The following is a 23,501-nucleotide window of genomic DNA, read 5'->3' on the forward strand; positions in this document are numbered from 1 at the left end:
TTGAGTAACAGGAATAGAAATGATTTTGACTAACTTTTCTTCAGGCAAGTTAATATTGCATTTCTTAAAACATTCAGGTTATATTTACATAGGTTGCTCGGAAGGTAATGCCTCCTGCTTATTTTCATAGAAACTACAAGAGATGCAAAAAACACAAGAATGCTATTTGATACTGTTCTGTAGTGAAGAATTCTAGTTTTCTACATAATGACCACCATTAGCCAGTTGGTATGGGTGAGCTGGTTGAGGTGCTCCTCATTTGTGTTGTGACTACTGTGCACCTCTGTCCAGAACATGGCTTGGCCTTCACGTCACTACTGCTACTGCGAGAGACCACCCACCACCTCTGTGTACTCACATCCACTATTTGATCTCCATAAACGTTCGATAAGTGTTGACAAATGTCAGTGAGTGTTTTTTCTGCTTGGAGAAATTCACTGGCACACCTTTGTTTCATATCCACTTCCACATCAGATACCTGTCAGATACCTCGTCAGACTGCCCCTCTGCTGCCATCTGTCATAAAACAGCAAAATGTAATGGAATATTATCAGGGAGGTACAACCTCTGCTGCCTCTGATGCTGCAGGCCGTTCTAATAAAATAGGAGGCATTACTTCAGAGCAGCCCTTGTGTGTACACAAACACAAGGGCTGTATCCACTTAAATTCAAAATCATTCAAGTACTTTCCAGATTGTTATTTAAATCATAATTATTTAAGTGCCTAATAATTATTTGTATGGAAACAGTATTGTCTGTGTTAATTATCTTGTTAACTATGTATGTTGGAAGTGCTGAGAAGCTCCTTTTAGGAAGAAAGCCTTTGATATTGGGTTACTTTTAAGAACAGGTAGTCTTACTACTTAGATAAAGAACCTGGCTTAGTGGATGAAGACCAACTTGGCGTAAGTCATTGTGCATTTAGGGGTCAACAGAAACATCAGTAGTCACAGTTGCCCTCTTTTGTTTGGGAACACATTTGACTTTTTTAAACTCAAGCTTTTGATTCAAGAGGAATTTGTATAAAGGCAAAATAGAGAATGTAATTGAAGTCTGTTTCTAAGCAGAAAAGAACTTGACTGCTTCTGATCATCTGCAAGTGATTAATTTGTTTAAATTCTTAAATCGGCCTGTGTTATCATTCTGTGAATGCCTTTCTTGTTCCAAGTACATAGACCCATTGCTAGCACTGATAAGACTGCAGGACACGTCCTACAGTAAATGGCAACAGTGTCAGAGAAGAAGGTAAAATCAGTGAAAATGTGACTCTATTGGAACACTTGGTCTAATTAACATAATCTTACAAATTCCATTTGTAACCATGTATCTAATGGTTCAAAAACAGCCATGGGAGCTGCTGCTCCTTTCATCATGCTAGACTGTGCTGTACATAGACTAGATACATTCAAGTAAGCAGGCATTCATAATTGTCTCATTTTCAGTGTTTCACAGATGAATTTTAATCTCTGTTAAAGCAACAGTAGCTGTAAAACACCAAAATTGTATAATTCTTTGTGTTTTCTGGTTGGTTGAATTTATTTATTTATTGTTTAATGTTTTAAGAACATTGCTACAGGTTGGTTGTTTCTGCACAGAGATAGCACATGAATTAGCACAAGTCTTTTTAATCTTATTTTCTGGAGCTTTCTAGACAAATCTGTTTTTGCCTGACGTTGTAATCAGTCTAAACCCTAATCACATATTTTGATATTCAAGTATCATACCAGATAGCAGTAATCAAATACAAAGATTCCTATTAATGAGTAAACATTTTTGGAAAAGGAGATGGCGATTCTGTGATTTTTATATCTTTCAATTTTAACAAATCAGTACCAGGGTTGTAAAAGACTTCCCAAGATCATCCATTTCAGCTGTCTACCTACCAGCACTATTTCCTCACAAAACCATCTCCCTTAGTATCACACCTGGATGTTTCTTGAATACCTCCAGAGGCAGTGACTCAGACATCTCCCTGGGCAGCCCAGCAGTGCCCAACTGCTCTTCTGGGGAAGAAATCTTTCCTAATGTCCAACCTGAATCTCCCCTGGTGCGACTTGAGGCCATTCCCTCTAGCCTAAGCACAGCGAAGTGACTTGAAGTCTAGTCTCAGGAGGTAGTTGAGTAAGAGTGTACAACCAGTGGTTAATATTTTAGGAAAGATTGATTATATTTTCAGCATAATCTATTACTGATACTATTTGTTATGTACCTCAAAGTAGTAAATATTAGAAGATCACTGTGGTCTTCTGTAATAGCAAAATGAGTTGCATGTTTATATGACGTGCATCATTTGTGAGTTGTATTAGATCATTTTTTGTCACAGTGTAGTACAGGATTTATTTAATGCTGTTTGTTATTCCAGCATGTAGTTTTGTTTTCTAAAATCTGTCTTAAGAACGCACATATGTCTCATTGCAGAATTCTATAACAGCTTTTATCATATTGCACAAGAAGTGAAAATTTCATACTGGCGAAGGTCAGTGTGTGAAGATTCTCTTTGTATGTAGCTGAAAGGGAGAGCTGTCTAGTGCCTTGTTTCCTTTTAGTATGTAGGCATTATACTACCTAAAACAGCAGTGCTAAGACTTTCTAGTTCTAATGCGTCTGTTCTGCAGTGCAGAAAGCTGAAATGTATGCTTTATTGAGGAAATAATTTAGTGAGTGATGACAATTTCTACAGATAAATGTCCAATTTGACAAGAGTGAAAATATGATAAATAGCAGGTAGTTTATATTTTAGACATATTTCACAGAGTAAATCTTGTAGAAGTTACGCAACGATGTTAAACTACTGGGAAGGATATAGAGGAAGAAAGATTTGCCAGCTGTGAGATGTAAAGACTGTTTACTGTCACAATGGCGCAGGCTGCAGAAGTACAATAGTTACTAACAGTGTAATCCCTTAATCAGCTGGCAAATCATGAGTGTATGGCACAGAAGGCTTATGTGGTCCTTGCACAAGTGACATACAGACATTTTATTCGTTGTCAAGATACAAATCCTGAATTCTATCTGAGAACTATCAATGTAATGCTTTGTAAACACTAGACGTAAACGTGTGGTGTTGCCAGAGATTAGCTGTCTAGCTAAATTGTTCACTGCAGTAACACAGGCTCTTTACTCTGTGGGAGTTGCCACAGAAAAGTGGGTTCATTTGGTGTTTGGTTGGATGTATTATACACAAATAGTAGTTCATAAACTTATCAAAGCAGTGTCTGTTTAGTAAACAATGACAAAGAAAGACTGTGTTTTCTGTATTTCTTTAAAAAGTGTATAAATAAATTTTCTCTCTTCCTAATGGGAAAAGCAGATACCATCTGTTACAGGGATCAGTTCTGCATCATTTCTTTTGAGACTCTGCTTTATGGGTGCCTTGAACATACATAGAATAAGATTGCAAGGTTGTTGTTTTTTTTAATGAAAAGCTCATAGAATCACAAGTATCTGCATCACTGGGTGACACAGTTTTGTAAACAATTCTGAAGAAGCTAAAAATGACTGAATATTTCCTGACTGTGTTTATTACAGTTAGTTTTTTATCTTCATTACATTCCAAAAAAATAACCCAAGCTGAAAATATGTTTTCAGTTTAGCTTTTTAAATGTAAATGCCATTTCTCCTATTCCCTTTTCCATGTCATACTTGTTGAAAGTGCTTGGAAATGTGTGTTAGAAATGCTTGAGTAAATTGGGATGTATGGAAGACGTTCTTCAAAAACTACTGTTAGCAACCTTTCTCTATAGATTGTTTTTAATGAGGATGTGATTTCATGCTGTTTTATTTTAAATGCAGGTGAACCAAGGAAATTTGACCCAAAGTTCAGAGGACCTATTCATAACAGGTAAATATCTTAAGTCATTCTGCTTTGTTCTGTTGGCTTTGGAGTGAGCAAGGGATAAAAATTTGGTTAATAAAACATGCGAGTTTGATACCAAATTGCTTTAATCCAGAAGGCTGCCCTTCCCACACTTATTTACTTTTAAGTTTTTTCAATGTGAATGCCAATTCTGTAAACCTTGTATTATTTGCGTGGAATCATACAGTCATAGAATGATGTAGATTGAGCTAGAACTAGATGATCTTTAGGGACTAAACCCTCTAACATGGGTAGAGTTGCCAGCCACCAGCTCCGGCTGCCCAGAGCCTCATCTGTGGCCTTGAGCACCAGTGGGGATGGGGCAGCTCTGGGCAGCTGTGCCAGGGCCTCATCACTGCTGGGTAAAGAAATTCTTCCTCCCATCTGGCCTAAATCTCCCTTCAAGTTTACAGTTAATATAGTTATAGTTAATAGCTATAAGTTTATAGCTATTCCCCCTTGTCCTGTCACTATTAGACCATGTAGGAAGTAATTCTTACTCTTGTTTGTAGACTCCTTGGAGTTTATAAAATACTGTAAGGCTGCATTGAGGTCTCCCCGGAGCCTTCTCTTCTCTAGGCTGAACACTTCCAATTCTCTGCCTGTCTCCATGGAGGAGTTGTTGCAGCCTCTGAGCATCATCATGGCCGCACCTGGACCTGCTCTGGTAGTTCCACTTCTTTCTTGTAGTAGTGGCTCCAGATCTGGACACAGTACTTCAGATGCCTCATGAGTGCCTCTCTCCTGCTGGACACTCCTCTTTTGGTGCAATCCAGGGTAGAGTTGGCCTTCTAGGCTGCAAGTGCACACTGCTAGTTCATGTCCAGCTTTTTGTTCACCAGGACCACCAAGTCATTCTCTGCAGGGCTACTCTCAAGGAGTTTTTCTCCCAAACTGTACACATAGAAGGGTTTGCCCCAACTGAAGTGCCATGTCCTGTACTTCACCTTTTGAAATGTCTTTTTGAAATGACTCATGTGCCATGGCAGGTCTGGGGCTGAGGGCCTGTGGGATCCCTTCTAACCATAGCTGCTCTGTGTTTCTATACAAACAATGTGTTAAATAGAGCCAAAATTTCACACATAGTATCTAGTAACATAAGTAATTGCTTTTTATGAAAAACAATTAGTCTGTGTGTTTTTACATTCTCTGAAACCACTCAGTAAAGGATTTGTTTGTTTTATATATATATTTGGTATTTATTTAGCAACAATTCTTGGACACAGTAAGTTCAACTAGGAACTATAGAAGAGTTTGTGTCCTTTAAATGTCCCATAGAGAACAGAAAGTCCTGTGTTGTGGCTATGTGTTTATGGGTACTTGTTCATGATGGATCTGCAAAATGTAAAGGTAAGATCTAGCACAAATGAATGTAACTGTTAATTGTATTTAGTTGTCATAAAATGAGATGTATGTGAATTATACTTGAAGATATTTTTGGGACAATATGAGTTGTAATTGAAGTATTTATGGTGGCTCATTTCTCATGAGATGTCTGCTATTAAGTCTTCTGTCTCTTAAAAATTTCCTTTATGGGGTGAAAGCCAGGCTTCATCAGAGAGTCTGAACAGACCTGGGGAATGAATGTTTTGGGCTTTGTTTCTTATACTTAAGCAGTTGTCCTTCATTAGATTACTGTCACACTGATCTTGAATCTGTATGAGCTTTGCCTTACTAAACAGTTATTTCAGGGAGATGGTGAAATTGTCTCCCTAGAGAAACAGGATTTTTCATTCCTTTTCCACACCTGAAAATACTTTTGAAGTTATCCAATTGTTTCAAAGGTTATCTCCCTTATACTGCAGAATAATGGCTATTTATGAGAGGAGACCACAGATTGGAAAACAGAAAGAATGACTGACACTAAAAGTTACTGTTTGTCATTGGAGATTGTATTCTGAGATTTCTTCTTAAGTTCAGGCTTCAGCTTGCATCCACTTGGCTCCTTGCGTAGATCTGCAAGGAGAACTGAACATTGCTGGGTTTATGAAGGCTATCCATTCCTTTCGCTTTATAATGAAGCACGCATTAGATTTTCTGGAGTGATTATTACTCAGTCTTTTATTGTGGGAAAACTGGGATACAACTGATCAGGTCAGAACAGAAGTGATTTATTGCTACTAGGGAAGAGTAGAGAGCTGCAGTGAGTACCTCTGCTGACAGAACTTGCCCGGATAGGGCAACTACAAAGTTTATATACCTGTGGGCTATCCACTCTGCTCTTCCCCAAAACTGTGCCAGATAAACAATAAGTTGTCAGTAACAGTGCTTGAAGAACTAAAGGTGAGGAAGGTGAAGATACTCCATCTTTCTATGAATAATTTACTACTTTGTTAGTGAAATAATGTAGACTGATGAGACCAGTAGTTGCAAATATTTCTTAATGAGTGGTTCATAGGTTCATAAGGTTGGAAAGGACCTACAAGATCATCTAGTCCAACCATCCTCCTATCACTATCCCTACCCAACTACTAAATAAATCCCTTAGCACCTCATCTAAATGCTTCTTGAACAGTGCTAGGGATGGTGCCTCACCCACCTCCCTAGGCAGGCCATTCCAGTGCCTGACCACTCTTTCAGAAAAAAAAAGTTTCCTCAGGTCTAACCTAAATCTTCCCCGGCGCAACTTCTGGCCATTCCCTCTCGTCCTGTCATTATTTATCAGGGAGAAGAGGCCCACCCCCTCCTCACCACAACCTCCCTTCAGGAAGTGGTAGAGTGCAGTAAAGTCTCCTCTGAGCCTCCTCTTCTCCAGACTAAACAATCCCAGCTCCCTCAGCCGCTCCTCATAAGACTTGTGCTCCAGACCCCTCCCCAGTTTTGTTGCCCTTCTCTGAACACGCTCCAGGGCCTCAATGTCCTTCTTGTAGTGAGGGGCCCAAAACTGAACACAGTACTCGAGGTGTGGCCGTACCAGAGCTGAGTACAGGGGGATGATCACCTCCCTGCTCCTGCTGGCTACACTATTTCTAATACAGGCCAGGATGCTGTTGGCCTTCTTGGCCACCTGGGCACACTGCCAGCTCATGTTAAGCCGAGCATCAACCAACACCCCCAGGTCCTTTTCCTCTCTACATTCTTCAAGCCATTCTGCCCCAAGCCTATAGCATTGCATGGGGTTATTGTGGCCAAAGTGCAGGAACAAAGTGTGGCCTTGGTGTCATCTGCAAACTTACTGAGGGTACACTCAATTCCCTCATCTAGGTCATCAATAAAGATATTAAACAAGATGGGCCCCAAAACTGACCCTTGGGGGACACCACTCGTAACAGGACGCCAGCTGGACTTAACTCCATTAACCACTACCCTCTGGGCACGGCCCTCCAGCCAGTTCTCCACCCAGAGAAGAGTGAACCTGTCCACACCACGGGCTGCCAGTTTCCTCAGGAGAATACTGTGGGAGACTGTGTCAAAGGCCTTGCTGAAGTCCAGGTAGACTACATCAACAGCCTTTCCCTCATCTACCTGTCTGGTCACCTAGTCATAGAATGAGATGAGGTTGGACAAGAACGACCTGCCCTTGGTGAACCCGTGCTGGCTGGGTCTGATCCCCTTGTTGCCATGCGTGTGTCATGTGATCTCCCTCAAGATCATCTGCTCCATAACTTTCCCTGATACCGAGGTCAGGCTGACAGGCCTGTAGTTCCCCGGGTCTTCCTTATGGCCTTTCTTGTAGATGGGAGTCACATTGGCAAGCCTCCAATCTTGTGGGACCTCTCCAGATAACCAGGAATTCTGATAGATGGCAGAAAGTGGCTTGACAATCACCTCTGCCAGCTCCCTCAGCACCCTTGGGTGGATCCCATCTGGCCCCATGGACTTGTGGCAGTTCAGATGGAGGAGAAGATCTCTGACCGTCTCTGCTTGGATCACAGGGGGTGCATTATGCGCCCCATCCCAGACTTCCAGGTCAGGGCAAGTACCCTGTGGACAACTGTTCTGTCTATTAAAGACAGATGTGAAGAAGGCATTGAGAACCTCAGCCTTTTCCTTATCATCTGTGGTTACATTCCCTGCCTCATCAAGTAAAGGAGATAAATTTTCCTTTGTTTTTCTCTTGCTGTAATATATTTGTAAAAGGGTTTCCTGTTCTCCTTTACAGCAGTAGCCAGTCTAAGTTCAAGCTGGGCTTTAGCATTTCTAACTTTCTGCCTGCAAATCTTGGCCAGTTCTCTGTAGTCACCCCAAGTAGCCTGTCCCATCTTCCAGAGGACATAGATGCTCTCTTTCTCTCGGAGTCTCAACAAATTTCCCGGTTCATCCACACTGGTCTTTTTCTCCTCCAGCTTGACTTACGGGACTCCAGGAAAGCCTGCTCCTGTGCCTTTAAGATTTCCATCTTGAGGAGCATCCAGGCTTCCTGGACCCCTTTGCCCCTCAGGAGTAAGTCCCAAGGGACCCTTGCAACAAGTGTCCTGAACAGGTCAAAGTCTGCCCTCCGGAAGTCTAAGGTAGCAGTTTTGCTAGTCACCCTCTTGACGTCACCCAGAATAGCAAACTCCACCATTTCAATGAGACAATCTCCAACCTTCACATCTCCTACTAGTCCTTCCCTGTTAGCGAAGAGTAGGTCTAGCAAGGCATCTCTCCTGGCATCTCCTCTTGCACCAGCTGTGTCAGGAAGCAATCATCCACACAATCTAGAAATCTCATGGACTGCTTCCTCTGCGCAGTATTATATTTCCAGCATATGTCAGGGAAGTTGAAGTCCCCCATGAAAATGAGTGCTGGACATCATGCAACATCTACGAGTTGTTTATGGAACACCTTGTCTATTTCTTCCACCTGACTAGGTGGTCTATAACAGACCCCCACCACGATGTCACTCCTAAAGACTATCCCCCTGATCCTTATCCATAGGGACTCTACTTTATCATTCCCAACCTCAAGCTCTTCAACATCAAAACGCTCTTTGATATAGAGAGCTATGCCACCACCCTTTCTTCCCTGTCTATCCCTTCTGAAGAGTGAGACCTTATAAGATGTGAACTGTTATGCTGCCACCCATCTTCAGAAGTAAAGGGTTGTGGAGTTTGCTTGTGAAAATTGCACACCAGAATCTGTTGTCTCCATAAATGCATACTTGCCCTTCTCCCTACCCTCTTAGGAGTACGTGATTCCTGTTGACTACACTATTGGAATGACTCTAATCAAGGTCTGATGCTGAAGAAAAATGTGGGATAGTCCACATCTCTACTTCTGCCTGCATAAAGTTAATAGATAGACAGTAAAGAGAAGATGTTAATTGAATTGAATTCTTGTGTCTTAGTTTTCAGTCCAGAGAATGCTTGTTCTTTTTTGTCTGTAAATGGAGATTTGCCTCTCGTAAGATCTTTTTTTTCTCTTTCTGTACAGCCTATTTTAGTTGCACTAAGTGAGGTAAAGCAGCTGAATAAGAATTTTGTGCACGGATTGGGGTAGTTGCAGATAGGCTTTTTTTTTCTTAGTTTCACTGTGGTTTTCTTCTTCCCCTTCATAACCTACTTACAATACAAGCAAGCTGTATTGAGTCATCATCTCAAGACATTGTTTATAATATTTGATACCAGTTTTAAAGGACACACTGAGGATGTTTATAAGTGTCCTGCAGTGAAAGCAGGACCTTAACACCTCAAATGTGATTTAATGTTAGATTTCAGAAAATAGTGAGTGTAGATGCAAATATGCTTACATAGTATTTTCAGATGTGAGATGACTGTGACATTTGGTGTTTTCAAAGGGTTGTATTAGACTCCTTATTTTTAAAAAGTGTTCCTTTCTGTTCCTAGGCATTGTACAGATGTTATTTGCTGTGTAATCTTCATAGTTGTCATTCTGGGTTACATTGCATTAGGAATTGTGGGTAAGTAATCACAGGTACAGTATATAGTAGTGCATTCTCACATCAGTGATAAGCAACTTCGTGAATTTTATTACTTCTAACTGACATGCCTCTTCTGCTTATGTCTACATAAAGCTTTCTGGTCAATAAGCAGTGCCTTTCCTAGAAGCAAATCATGAATTTACATTCAGTGTCTGTTGTAATTAGAGAGAAATTCAAAAACATGTATTTACTGATGAAAAATTTGAAGTGAAACGTGTTCAAGACAAGTGTCAATTTGATTATTTTACTATGATAGTACCTGTTTTGGACATATACTTTCATTTAACATTAATCTGACAGCAAAAGTTATGTATAAGTACTGCGGTTTTTAAGAGGGTTTTTGTTCTGAAGACTACCAGAAGAATGTATGTGAGCAGTAAGTAGGGAAGCAAGACAGATAACTTCATTTAGTTTGGGATTCAGGGTTGTTTGTGCATTAGGATATTCATTAATCACTAATACCTGTTTCATTTTGTTTGAAAGAATTACATAAACGCATATGTGTGGAAGGAGAAATAATACTATAAAAATGTACTTAATGCATGTCTGAATATTTGTCTAAACTCTTTCAATTTATTTGCAAAACATCATTTTGGTTCTGCCTGTTAGTTTTCTTTGCTATTCTGTAATACCATTTTCTCTTCAGTACAGAGAAGAGGATGAACAGTCTTATTCTTGGGGATATTAAAAAACTGTCTGGATATGGTGCTGGGCAACCCGTTCTAGGTGTCTGTGCTGTTGTCCTCTTTCTTTATGACTGACTGATTCTTCTCTGGCATTCTGCTTCTGTCAATATTCAAACACAAAGCCAGATCTGAGGGAGCTGGACTCGGATCAGAAGAGCAGTTGTTTTCTCCAAGATACAAGTGCTTCAGTGGCTGATGGCCTGCCCTTGTGCAGACAGGCAATGTACTGAAGTGCTAGTAGCTGGACAAACAGAACGGAAAGCACTGGAAGTTTCTAGCCATATAGTGTTCTTGTGCTGCAAAGCCTTGGCTCCCTTTCTGGCAGTGTATAATTCTCTAATTCTTTGACTAGAACTCTGTCAACTTTGTATGTGCTGATTCCCAAGAACCCCACATACTGTATGTTGAATTATATAACATATGGCTGGCTAGTTTTTCGCATGTGATGCGAGGCAGTGGATCAGTCATATGCTCTGCTCTGCACACATAGGAGCTTCCTACTAGACGCAAACCATTTGAACAGTCTTCTTTTGCAAACATTATGAAATGTTGGTTAGGGATAGAACTTGTTCCCAGGACAGATACCAAATTTGTAGCTGGTGAATTTTCCTTCATTTCTTACTGAGAAGATGCAAATTCTTAATCAAGAAACATTTATCTCAGCTTCAAATCCAGAGCCACGTGGTGCCTGCTTTTCAAATTTTCTTACACAGTGCTTTAGCTATTCTTCTTACACTGTTTTACTTTTAAATAAAAGGTGTGATGAGCTTTGGCTCAACTCCTGGGATCAGCCCTGTACAAAATGCATGCATGTAAATAAATTTTTTTAAGAAAAAATTGATTGTAGATCAATCCTTAGTCATGAATTATGCCTTATGGCTTATCATAGAGACAATAAAAAGTATGCCTGTGCAATTTCTTGAATGTACATAATTAATTATCTGGATCCCTGTCTAATCTGTGTTAATAAACCTACACTGATAGCTTATTTCTTACTCTAACTGCTGAGATTGAAAATCTGAATCAAATACTGCCCTCAGTATTGTATGCATAGCTCACATAGGCTTTAGCTGTACACTCAGGATAAAGGCTACCCTTTTGAGAATACATACTAGAGGGAATGAGACAAGTAATAAAAACAGATATGCAATTTATCTTTAAATACCAAAAGGTGCTCTATTCTACAGACATATTCTCCTTGCCAGGGAGCTTTCCAGACTTTACAACTGTATGGGAACTGTTGAATCACATCCTGAACCTCTGATTGATCACCTGAGGCGAGCACTGAGTTAGCTGTGGGAACACAGGTGAAGGCAATGTACCTGTGTGACCTGAAGGGGTGGAGTCTGGCTCCACCTCTCCCAGTCCCCATTGTCAACGGTTTACAGGCAGGTTCGGCCCGGTTCCATGACGATTGGTGTGGGGGACCCACGGGCCCAGGCCCCGGGGAAGGGGGAAAGGGAAAAGGGAGATGGGCCTAGGAACAAAACAGCGGCAACAATCTGAGGAGGAAAGCTAATTTACTAAATAGATATCGGAAAGCAAAATAACACAATATAATACAATATAATTGGAATTAAAGCTAATAAATCAAGTAAAATGAGCAAGAGAGAGTGTCCGATAAACTGAAGGCCTTACGCTAACGCTGAAGGCAGATGGCAGCGAGCACCCACTGCTGGGTCGATCCCAAAGGAAAGAGAGTGTCCCGTGACCACAGACAGTTTTTATCTTTCCCTCTGAGCGTAAACACGTAAGAACGCAAAGCATCACAAAGTCCTCTGGGGAATGTAGTTCTTCTTCTCTTCTGAGACAGGTATACCTGGAACTATCAATGATCCATGGAGCTGGAGCATTAACTCTTTAACTCTAAATGCACTACATGATGTTATGATGTGGAATACCAGTACCAAAAATCATAAAACCATTACACCCCATTTAAGGGCTGATCACCACCAGGGAAGGATCTCTTCTTTGAGATCCCTCCCCAGTGGAGTCATCAAGAGCCTCAACTATCTGAAAAAGTGAGCCACTCTTTATTTACCAGTTGTCTGTGTACCATCCACTTAAGCCTAACGGAAATATACCATACTCCACGCTATTCTCTCTGAGTACCATTCTTTGGGGTTATTTGCCCTACAATAACCAACAGCATAGCCCTAGAGCATAAAAAAAATGTCTAGTATATGCTGGTGATATAGCTATTTTTTCATACTGTCCACGTGTATTGGCTCCACTTCAGTAGAAGGACCGGCAGAACTGCAGTTCTACTGAAAATGAAATTGTGGTGTCATAGGATGTCACATTGCTGCTCTGGGTGCTTACTCAGTTGTATAATATGGTTCTGATATTCTTTGATTTTCTATTTTCATCTTCTTTTTGATTGTGCCAGCACTCAAACTGCTGCCTTATGAGCGTTAGAACATGCCTGAGAAAAAATCCAATATGACTAGATTTTATTTCATTGTTTGATAGTGAGTTGTCGACAGTGCAGCACGACGCAGAAAACATGGTGCTGATCTGTCAGGCTAGTTCTTGTGATAACCTTCTTCCCTCTGTTGAATCAGATACTTATCTTACAGTTTCTGTGTTGGTAGACAGTCTTATAACAATTTGCAAGTCACGAAACATTCCAATATATCTACACTCTGCTGTCTGAGATCTTGCGTAGGTAGTCTTTACTGCATATACAGTGGGTGTTAGTGTAAGCACAGTTATTCTCACCAAAATGATCTCGAGGAAAATGACAGCTTCCTAATAGGCGAAATTTAATACTGTGAACTGGACAGAAAATGGGGTAATTACAGAGAAGCAAATTTAAGGTGGAATGCATAGGTCAAAGCCTAATCTTTATGCTATCGGAGCTCCTGTCTTTTAGTATGTTTTCAAGAGAGGGAAGGTAGGGACTAAAATCTCTGTAATGCTTGCAATAGTTTATGCGTGATACAGTCTCAAGAAGAATGTTGGAAGAGGATCAGTGACTTTTTTTTTTTTTTACAATTCTTTCGCAACCTGATTTTAGGGGAGGTCAGCTCAGGGTATTGATAAGGAATTATATTCTGCATATATTACTTTCACATGACACTTCAAAAAATGAAGTTTCTATTAATGGCAGATCGACAATTAGTAGTCAGTAATTCAGAGACTAGTCATTGGCTAGTTGTGAAAGGAATTTAGTCAGATCTGCATGCAGTAGCTTAGAACTGATGATACTAGTGGTGATAACTGGTTTCCGCTTCATTCTCAGAAGAAAATAACAGTGCAGGTGAAAACAGCTTGAAAAAGAAAGCTTGCTTTAAATTGGAGGAAGGAAGTTTAAAAAGTTCAGCGTAAACTTCTTTTCCCGTTCAGTACTACGGTTTGTGCTAGCTCTGTGTGCGCTATATAAGTTGCCAGATACACACCTGAACTGAAAAATGGGGTAATTACTAAGTGAGAGGACAGGAAATATTTTTATTTAAAAAGTGTTTGTTTACTTTCCTATTGCAAATGGAGTCCATCAGATTCAGTCACAGCCTGTGTGTTTTTGTCATACTTAGGTAGTCTCATTGATTTCAGTACCATTGTGGTTGTGAGTGCTCTAATTTGTTTGCTTAGCCAATTCCCTGTTTCTCTGTGGCTGGAAGCCAACAGAGCTTTTGCAGTACTTCCTCTTTCTCCTTTTGAAAACCATGATTTTTTTTAAAGTTCATTACCTCATATTTTGGATCCAACTCGGATATATTGGCCCTGAAGATGCAGGTTGAACTGACTTGATTTGTTCTGATTCATCCGTGTCTTAGTTCAGTTTGTTTGTTTTGTATTGTTGCTTTTTATTGGGAAACATACAAACCAATATCCTTCAGTGGCCACCAGCAAAAAATGAAATGGCTCATGAGAGGTGAATTTCAACTATTACCAAGTTACTGCTGTACACGTGACTATAATGTTAAAATTATATGTATATTTGCAGCTTGGGTACACGGCGATCCCAGGAAAGTGATTTATCCAACTGACAGCTATGGGCAGTTCTGTGGTCAGAAGGACACCTTCAATGAGTGAGTACTAAATCCGAACATCCATCTTTATAACTCATGCACTATGAATGAAAAATGAGGTTTCCAATCCTCTGTCTGCAGGTAGTTCTTGTGTAGAGTTCAAGACACATCAGCGCTTGTGTCCTCTTACTGCATTTATTCCAAATAAAGTTCAGAAATAGATTAGTTGCTCAGAGGAAATCTAAACACAGATTATTACTGTAATGCAATTGTTCTCATCATTCAGAGAATATTTTTAGTTAAGTATCAATGTAAATAAGCTTGCATTACTAATAGCATTGAAAGTGACTAGCTGGCTCAGCTTCTAACTGCAAAGTCTAGGGAAATTCTTCTGACCATATTGAGGTAAGAGTAGTCTCTAGAGCATTGCAGCCAGTTTCTTGGTTTCCCTCAGTGTGCAACAAATACTATAAAAGAAAGCATAGTAAAACTCTTATTTTCTTCTGCTGCCTGTCCAGTGTAGAGGGGGGACTGTGTGGTCAGGCAGTTGAAGCCATACCTTTCTTGGGGATATCAGCCCCTAAGGGCTCTATTTACTTATCTCAGTTTCCTAATATTTTATATTTGGACTTTTGGGAATTAAGTTGTCACATCATTGTTTTATCTGAAAATCTAAGGGTGTCTTATGGAAAAAAAAAAAAGAATTTTTTACTGTTTCCTGTTTGCTTTCAAAAGTAATCATTAGGTACCTTTTATGCCCTTGCCAACTACATGGAGATGGAAACTGTACAGGAATCAAAATAGAAAATCTAGTTATTTGATAGTAGCTCTTTGCTGCTTCTTTATTTTCCCGTTTAGTTTTCTGGGGGAAAAAAATGATGAAACTACTGCCCAAAGGCCAGTTCAAAAGGAGAGGAGCAGGAGAGAGAGGAAGAGCTAGTACTTAGTATCCTCTCAAACTCTGTATGGAGGAAACAGACTAGGCTCTGTAAGAAGACAAAATCTGTTCAGCCCTCTAAGATTCCTCATAGTAATTGTTGGCAAGGCCATAAGAGTCCTTAGTAGGAGTTGTAATTTTGTGTGTTCCGTGACACTGCGCTCTCCTCTGTTATTCACCCGCCCCTCCATTTGTCTTTGCGCCCTCTCTAGTCCGCAGGAAGCAGTGGCCATGTAGGTTTGGGGATCTGAGACACACAGCATCAGTTTGCTGGGTGTGGCGTGTAGCTAGATCATTCTGTCTGATTCTCGTCACCCACTTGCGTTCCCAATTTCTCTTTATTGCACAAGTCTTCAGTTATTTCTTACAACATGATTTCCAATTTGTATGCAGAAATGTCCCTACTGGGACGTGGGGATAATACAGTTACTGAGCTGTATTGTGGCATTAATTTGCCACACTGAGGAGGTTTTCTATAAAAATGATAAGTCAAAAGGTACATAATAAAATCTACTGTACAGGCAGGATTGTTCATGGCAATATTAGCACTAGGACCTGCCAGAAGACAACTCTAAACAGGTCCCTGTGTTTTGAGAAAGTGAAGGTATGTTCTATATGGAATAACCATACGCAGTGAGGAGGGCTAATCCACAGTGATTATTTTCCGAAGTCCTTGGAGGCTTAATCTGATTATGCTGTTGTGCGAATCTCTTGTCGGCCTCTTCATGCCTCCCTGTAAGCCATCTGTTAATCTCCATGTAATCTCTAAGCTTGTTTTGCTTTGTGCGGGACATAGTGTAATGATGGAACACAGTACAATTTCTCTATAAAGGACACAGATTTATTCTTGTGTTACCTGTAAGTTTAATCTTTACTTTCTGTTGTTAATATCAACAAGCGGGCTAAGACATCAGAAAAACAATGACTTTGGGAATCTACCTATTGAAGAAAAATGACATTTAAGTCCAATTTTTTTTTTTTAAAGAAATAGCAGTTAATCGATTGTATTTGCCAGTATGTGTGTTTTGTTAAACAGCATATAGTAGAGCATACCCGGTGAAAACAAATGTACATTCTGAAATGTCAGGCAGTTGAGTTAATCACATTTTTAAAGGGAGCTTGAATATGTAGTTGCTATATATACACAGGGGAATATAGTGAACTTGAAGATCTAGCCAGATTGAGCAGCAGATGGAATCCCAGTATTAGGTCAGTGTATGTGCCCTAGACCGGGGGATATCTCTGCAGAGATAGGATGGTAGCAGCCTGGTTATTTCAGGAGCGCTTTGGTTTTGATATAACCACCGTCCTCCCAAGGCAGAGCTCATTTGTATTGCCACAGTGTGTGTCAGCGTGTATCAGCTCAGACACTGTTGTGACAGCTGTGTTGTGTTCTCTTGAACAGCACAGGCCACAAGGGAATGTGTGCATTGTTATGTCCTATAGGGGCACTGTGTAGTCCTGCTGTGGCTAGCTCACTTTGAAGTCATATAAAAAGGGCAGGACTACTGGTATGTCATCCTCACTAGAGATAGCTGGTAATTATTTTGAGATATAAAATTTTAACAATGTGTTTTTGATCACTTAAAGCAGTAGGTGTTTAAATCCTGTGATCTTGAAGTCATCAGTTTTCAAAACATTCAAATAGAGGGGGAAGGGGGTCCACAAACTGGGACCTCAAGATCCATGTTTCCAGAAACTGTTAAGCATGGGGATTGTTGGGTGCAAATCCCTTAGACTGTCCTTTATTTGTATCAAAGGAGGTTTAGGAGTATTGTAAAATTATATTATTATTCTGCTTCCTGGCTAGCAGCTTTCAGTTTCCATGAAAGCTTTTGATTTTAGTGCCACCTTCTGATCAGCAAAATAATCAGCTTTTACAATGTGAAGTTTGTTGATAGTCATTTTGTATCCAGTACATGCACAGTATGTTCAGTACAAGCAAAAGGACAACAGTGTTTTGCAGATGTTTTACCAGATAGCTTTGCATCTCATAGCAGCACGATTGAGACACCTTGTAACGGTGCCTAGGATAGTTTCAGCTTAAACCCTTGCTGTGGAAAAACTGCTCAAAGTTAGTATTCTTTAGAACAAAAACTTCTGGCTTAAAAGATATCTTGGTATAGAACATTCAGTATCTGTGATTTTTTTTGGTCTTGCATTTATATTAAGACTATTCAAAATAATAGAATTAAAATACCAATGTGTGCTATAAATTTTGATATAGGTGCTTACATATTCTACAATACTTATGTTTATTATCTTATATCCACTTCCCTAGGAACAAGACTATTTTGTTTTACTTTAACATTCTGAAATGTGCCAGTCCTGTAGTGTTAATTAACCTGCAGTGCCCTACAACACAGGTGAGTGAAATAGAGATATTTTCCCTGCCTTTCAGACATGGTTCCTAAGAACTAAATGTCTATTTGTTTGGATTTTAGAGTACTGTTAATTCCCAGTTAAATAACATTTAGTTGTTTTGCAGATGACATATACTGTAAAGTATGGCATCAAGTATCTGTGTCCTGTTGTGATTAGAAGAAAATAAGTGGAAATGTATCAGATTGTGTATTTTAGGTCAGAGTTGAAAAAAAGTCTAGTTGAAAACAGCAGTTTGTTACTCATTATTTTATTGCAGGCTGTCCAATAGTAATAAGTGTATACAAAAAATCATTTTAATTGACAGCTAGGGTTTTCAAAACGTATGAGAAAATGTCTGTATGCCCAGTGACAGCAGTTTCTGGGCGTGGTTAGATCTTACTGCACTTTCAAAATTGAAAGAAACTTAGTTTGGACTATTGCCGAAATTTGTATTCCCCCTTAACTGTGTACAACTTGTTGCGAAGCTGTGAAAAAGCTCTAGTTACTGAACTCACGTGAATTGGTATTATCCTCATGATCTTTTTTACATGAGACCATTTTATTGTCCTGGTTTGCTGAGCAATTGCACAAAATGTTATGTCAGTTCATCTTGGAAAGCAACAAATTATGGCCTGAGATAGGTCAGAGGAAAAGGGGCAGGACCGCTCTGATTCACCCTCGCTACCAAAGTAATTGTACTGTGTAAATAAACTACAGGTAATAGTTTCGGTCATCTTGAGAATGTTTGATGAAATGCAGAGTTACTTTGGATGAGAACTGTTTTCTGGTGACCAGTTTACTGACTACAGATGTTAATTGCCTGTTTATTTCACCGTCATTGAGAAGCAGTTCCCATTCCACCTTGTCCTTCCTCCTGATCCCTATCCTTGCCAGAGCTGTCTCACCTATTTATTGTGACTGTATTGGTTATTTGACCCAGCTGAGGTGATGGAAATCTCTGGGAAGGGAGAGCAAGAATCCTTTAACTCTCCATTCTGCCAACAACTGAACAGAAACTCTTTGTTTTTGGAATTTCCATCTACCCACACTCAAGACATGGGCACTGTTATCCTGCAATCTTTGGACTTTGTTGTTGCAACAATTCAGCCTGTTCAGAAAGACTGAAGTCACGTGTGGGCTTTGACTGGTACTATATTCAGGCTGGCAGTGGTCATGAGTCAGGAAAGGTGAAATACTTTGTTGAAACAGAGTTTGGTGGGGGAGGGTAGTTATTTATGTACAGACATCTCCAAAGCTGAGAATGTTCTTAAATTCTGTTTGATGCTGCTGAAGTTTAATTCCCTGGGTGTTTGTTTTGTTTTTTGTAAAAATTGTGAAGAAACTTTAGTATGACAGTTTCTGTTTTAAACTAGAGATATGATCTTTAATTCCTGCCTCTTTCATACCAAATAGTTCAGGAGAGAAAAACAAGAACTAGCACATAAATAGCTTCAGATTTCAAGCAAGACTGTGGATTTACAAACTTTTATTATAGTTTACTGAATTCACAAACAACGCACTTTCTTCTCTAACTCATAGGTGGGAAACTGAGGTTATAGAAGAGAGTGTACTTGTCGTCACCTTTTGTCCCAACAAGGGCAAAACTCTTCTTTCTTTGTTTCTTGACCTCTGGGTGGTCCGCAGGACCATAATGGAGTTGAGAAAGACTCTTACAGCATCTAGCCTGTGTGAAGAATTTGCCTGTTAGTCTAAGGATTAACCTGAGACCATTTCACAAAATTTCTTCAGATTATTCATACATGACGGAATGCTCGTGAGATGAAATACACATGTAGACGTGTACACGTGGTATTTCTGTCGTACTTGATTGGGAGAGCTTTGTGAATAATGTTTGGATAGCACAGTTTTGGAAGAGAACAGCCTTCTAAAAGAGGCTGAAGTTTTCTAAGATGGACTTCAGACTTGCAAACAGTATGTGGCAACACTGAAGAGATCAGAATTGCTGCACACCTGTATGATTCCAGTGACCAGGAGTGCTTTCAGAGTCTGTGCTCGGGCAGCTTCTTCATAGAGTCATAGAATCATAGGATGGCCCCAGAAGGCCACTTTTCTCTAAGGCAGTCCCATTCTTCTCCATAACATAATCACAGCCTCCTGAGTGAATGTATTCATCTTACCTCAGCCCTCACACAATTTCTATTACAAATCCTGTTTATGCTTGATGTGGTGTGGATTTCATTCCTGGTTTATGTGACTATTAGAGAACGTTCAGAGTGGGTCTAAGAGGACGGGGAAAGGTCTGGAGGGCAAGGCATGTGAGGGGGAGTGGCTGAGGTCCTTGGTTTGTTCAGCCCAGAGCAGGCTGAGGGGAGGCCTTATGGCTGCCTGCAGCTCCTCAAAGGGGAGGGGCAACGCTTATCCTGCTCTCTGGTGACAGCAACAGGACCTGAGAGAATGGCATGGAGCTGTGTCAGGGGAGGGTCAGGCAGGGATTAAGGAAAGATGCTGCTCCATAGGGTGGTGGGCATGAAGCAGCTCCCCAGGGCAAGTAAGCACAACCCCAAGCTGCCAGAGCTTGAGGAATGTTTGAACGCTCCTCTCAGATGTACGGTTTGGGTTTTCCATGGTGCTGTTTGGAGCTGGCAATTGGACTCAGTGATCCATGTGGGTCCCTTCCAACTTGGGATATTCTGTGATTGTGTGTGTTTTTGTTTTGTTTTGTTGGTTTGTTGTTTGGTTTTTTTTTGCAGCTTTGTGTCTCAAAGTGCCCAGACAGGTTTGCAACCTACATTGATGTTCAAGCTTCCTACAGATACAAGCCAGATCAGTGGAATTACTTCAAGCAGTACTGCAAACCTGGTTTTAACAATCCTCGCAAGGTGTGTATATATCAAAAGGAATATGTATGGAATATGTTTATTCTTCAGGCAATTTGTAATAAGCCTGATTTTACTGAACTACATCAGTTTACAATTATTCCGATAACACTATATTAGGAGTATTTCCATATATAGGGTTTGACACTGATTTAATCACAACATAGATCTTTTATGCACACCAAATTCCCTCTCTTTCAAAGATTACTGTTTGCTTACACAGATATCTGCAGCTACCCATGTAGGTGCAGTACTGTGGCAGGAAGTATTCTCCAGTACTTAACTACACCGCAGCAGTCGAGCAGAATATCTCAACCAAGTACTTAATGCTGATGTGTTATTTACAGCTACTTAGTCTATTTTTTTAGCTAGAAAAATTCATCTGTCCTTAATAGAATTGACTTTGCACTAAGTGGTACTGTAGGTATTTCTCTCAACTTTAAAACACTTAGCAAATCAACTAAATTAATTATGTTAAATTCTTACTCTTCCTGAAGAGAAAAAAACAAGAGTAGGCAAGGAACAACTTGTCAGTCCTGACTTAGATGCAGATCCAAAGTGAGCAGGTCTTTTACTTTTTTATTGCTAGAAAAAGCAATAAGAATAGTTTTCTCCAAAATCTCACTGACAGTATGGATTCTCTTACCATGAATGTGTCTTGGAGTTCCACCAGTCAAATTCAGGGAGGAGGCTACAAAGCCCAGTTTGGGACATTTTTTTTTTTGGACTGGGTGAGAAATAAAAGGCATTTTTATTATTCTGCTGTGTATTCAGCATTCCTATTTTTCCCCTTTTAGTCTGTTGCTCAAGTCCTACGTGATGAAGACTGTCCTTCGATGATCATTCCAAGCAGGCCTTGTGAGTGGTTCTACTTCTTACACACATCTTAGATGATTAGTAGTATTCACATTAAAGCACAACTCCAATCTGAAAAATGTTCTGTGACAAGGTCTCTAGGAGCAATTATTTGTTAGTGATTATCAATCATTTAAACTTTAAAAAAGTATAAAGAATTTTTTATAACTGCTGTCTGTAAGCATTCAGCATGTGACCTATTCAAGTTGAGCTTTTTCCTCCTCATGAATCACCACTAATACTGAAAAAAATTACAATTCAAGTTGATTTAAAAGCTCGTGAGCAAGCAATGCTATTGGCTTCAAGAAAATACCATGAATGTACAAAGGATCGCATGGACAGCTGTTCAAGTTCAGAGGGTTCTTGAGTCTGATTACAATGCATCTCAATTTTAACTTGTAATGCTGGCTCTGTAAGTTATATAGATCTGTAATAAAGAGGACAGAATATATTTTTGTGTCTATTTTTGTCTCTTATCAGGTATTTGATAGATCTCTGAGTTGGTCTCAGCTGTAGAAGTGTAATACCAAGAGTATCTGCCACTGCATGAAAATGAGAAACTGCTGTTTGTTTTTTCACCAGAGGCAGGTTTAAAAAAATGAACAGATGCACTTTAAAAAAGTTAAGAATTTTTATGAAAATTTATATACTGACCCAAAAATCAGAAAATTGATTTGCAGAGCTAGTATCTTCTTTCAGACTATGTTATGCAGTGAAGATTACAAAGTGAGGAGGAAGAGGGACGTGTTAAATATATCCTCAGAATAATTGGTAGGATGGACAGTATAGACTGAATATTGAACCCTGGTATCATTCATTATGCCTTGGATCCAGATAAGGACAGTGCAGAATTATGTAAAATATAACTGTGTAAGAGTGAGCTGCTATCCTCTTCCAAATGAAAACCTGAACGTTTTGCAGCAAAGAGTAGAGCAACAAATGTATGTACCTATCTCTCCTTCTCTCTCGCTTTTACAATTCCCTCTTCCTTTCATCTAACCAATAGTTTCTGTATTTTTTTCATTGCCTCCTCTCCAGTGATATCTAGTGACAATAACTGTTATTGCAGTTCATCTGGCATATGAGGCGCTGACACTTGCTGTTATGTTTTGGTTTGGGTCCTAATACCATTAGTGACCAGTTGTGTGGAGTCTGTCCCTGGGAGGCTGGATTGATTATTGCCATGTAAATGACGTATTTCAGAAGTTGCAGTATTTGTAAGCTGCCTAGATACTGGCAGGGTAATTCTGCATTTATTTTTTCCAATTTCTTCTACTACTACAGATACTACTGTTGTTTTTTGATAGCACCTAGAAATCTGAACTTGTGCCTGAACTTGTACAAAACATAGGACAAGAAGTGTCAGTTTAAAGAATATCATGTTATATATATTCAAAGACAACATATTAATATATCATCAAATGAAGAACAGTTGGCTATGAATCTGAAATAATTTTATTATGTTAGAACTGGTTGCATCTGCTTTTAGAGGACGAAAGTGGAGTTTGTCCTGAAATGTAATGTGTATGCCTTGTTTTGATATTTTGAATAGTTCTTAAGAGATGCTTCCCAGACTTCTCCACAAAGAATGGTGTCCTAACTGTGGCAAACCAGACTACATTCAAAGATGGAAGAGGGAAAACAAGAAATGTAACTGATCTCCGGGAAGCTGCAAAGTAGGTTTTACCATTCTTTACTACTTGTTTGTTCCATTCTGATATTATGAGCTAATTTAGGCTGAAGATGATTATGCAGGACTCACAAATAGATGGTGTCTTTGTGCCTGATCATCTGCACAGTTCTAGTAAAGGAAGGTAACACTGTGGAATACAGAAATGAGCAGGGAACTAAATGTTTTAGGTCAGTTTTTTTAAATCGTTCTTGGCTTTTTTTTTTTCCTAGCAAAAGAAATAAAGAAAACAGTAAAAGAAAACTGAAGAAGGCTAAAAATGAAACCCTAATGAGCTCTGCTATTACTCATGCTTAGCCTTTCTGCTAACATGGATGGTCCTAGTACTATAGGTGTTCTACCTCGTATGCATGCTCCTGTTTTTAATATGTGTTTAATGGTCAAAAAGTGATTTGTGAAAACATCTCCTTTGCAGATGCACTCTCCCGGAGTCACAACT

At 39.7% G+C, this 23,501-nt stretch overlaps 1 protein-coding gene across 2 annotated transcripts in view; it reads left to right on the forward strand.

Moving 5' to 3' along the window:
• SLC44A5 (solute carrier family 44 member 5) overlaps positions 1 to 23,501 on the forward strand; it is a 61,874-nt gene that overhangs the window by 15,136 nt on the left and 23,237 nt on the right. For both annotated transcript variants that reach the window (XM_065737397.1, XM_065737390.1), the window contains exons 2-8: positions 3,793 to 3,841; positions 9,625 to 9,698; positions 14,355 to 14,439; positions 17,598 to 17,682; positions 20,392 to 20,520; positions 21,315 to 21,375; positions 22,925 to 23,048. In XM_065737397.1, the coding sequence (XP_065593469.1) occupies positions 3,793 to 3,841; positions 9,625 to 9,698; positions 14,355 to 14,439; positions 17,598 to 17,682; positions 20,392 to 20,520; positions 21,315 to 21,375; positions 22,925 to 23,048 (607 nt within the window). The remainder of the gene's footprint in view (positions 1 to 3,792; positions 3,842 to 9,624; positions 9,699 to 14,354; positions 14,440 to 17,597; positions 17,683 to 20,391; positions 20,521 to 21,314; positions 21,376 to 22,924; positions 23,049 to 23,501) is intronic.

Source organism: Cyrtonyx montezumae, unplaced genomic scaffold, assembly GCF_038088225.1.
Source record: "Cyrtonyx montezumae isolate F1298 unplaced genomic scaffold, pur_monq_1.0 scaffold_1, whole genome shotgun sequence".
Classification (NCBI taxonomy): domain Eukaryota; kingdom Metazoa; phylum Chordata; class Aves; order Galliformes; family Odontophoridae; genus Cyrtonyx; species Cyrtonyx montezumae.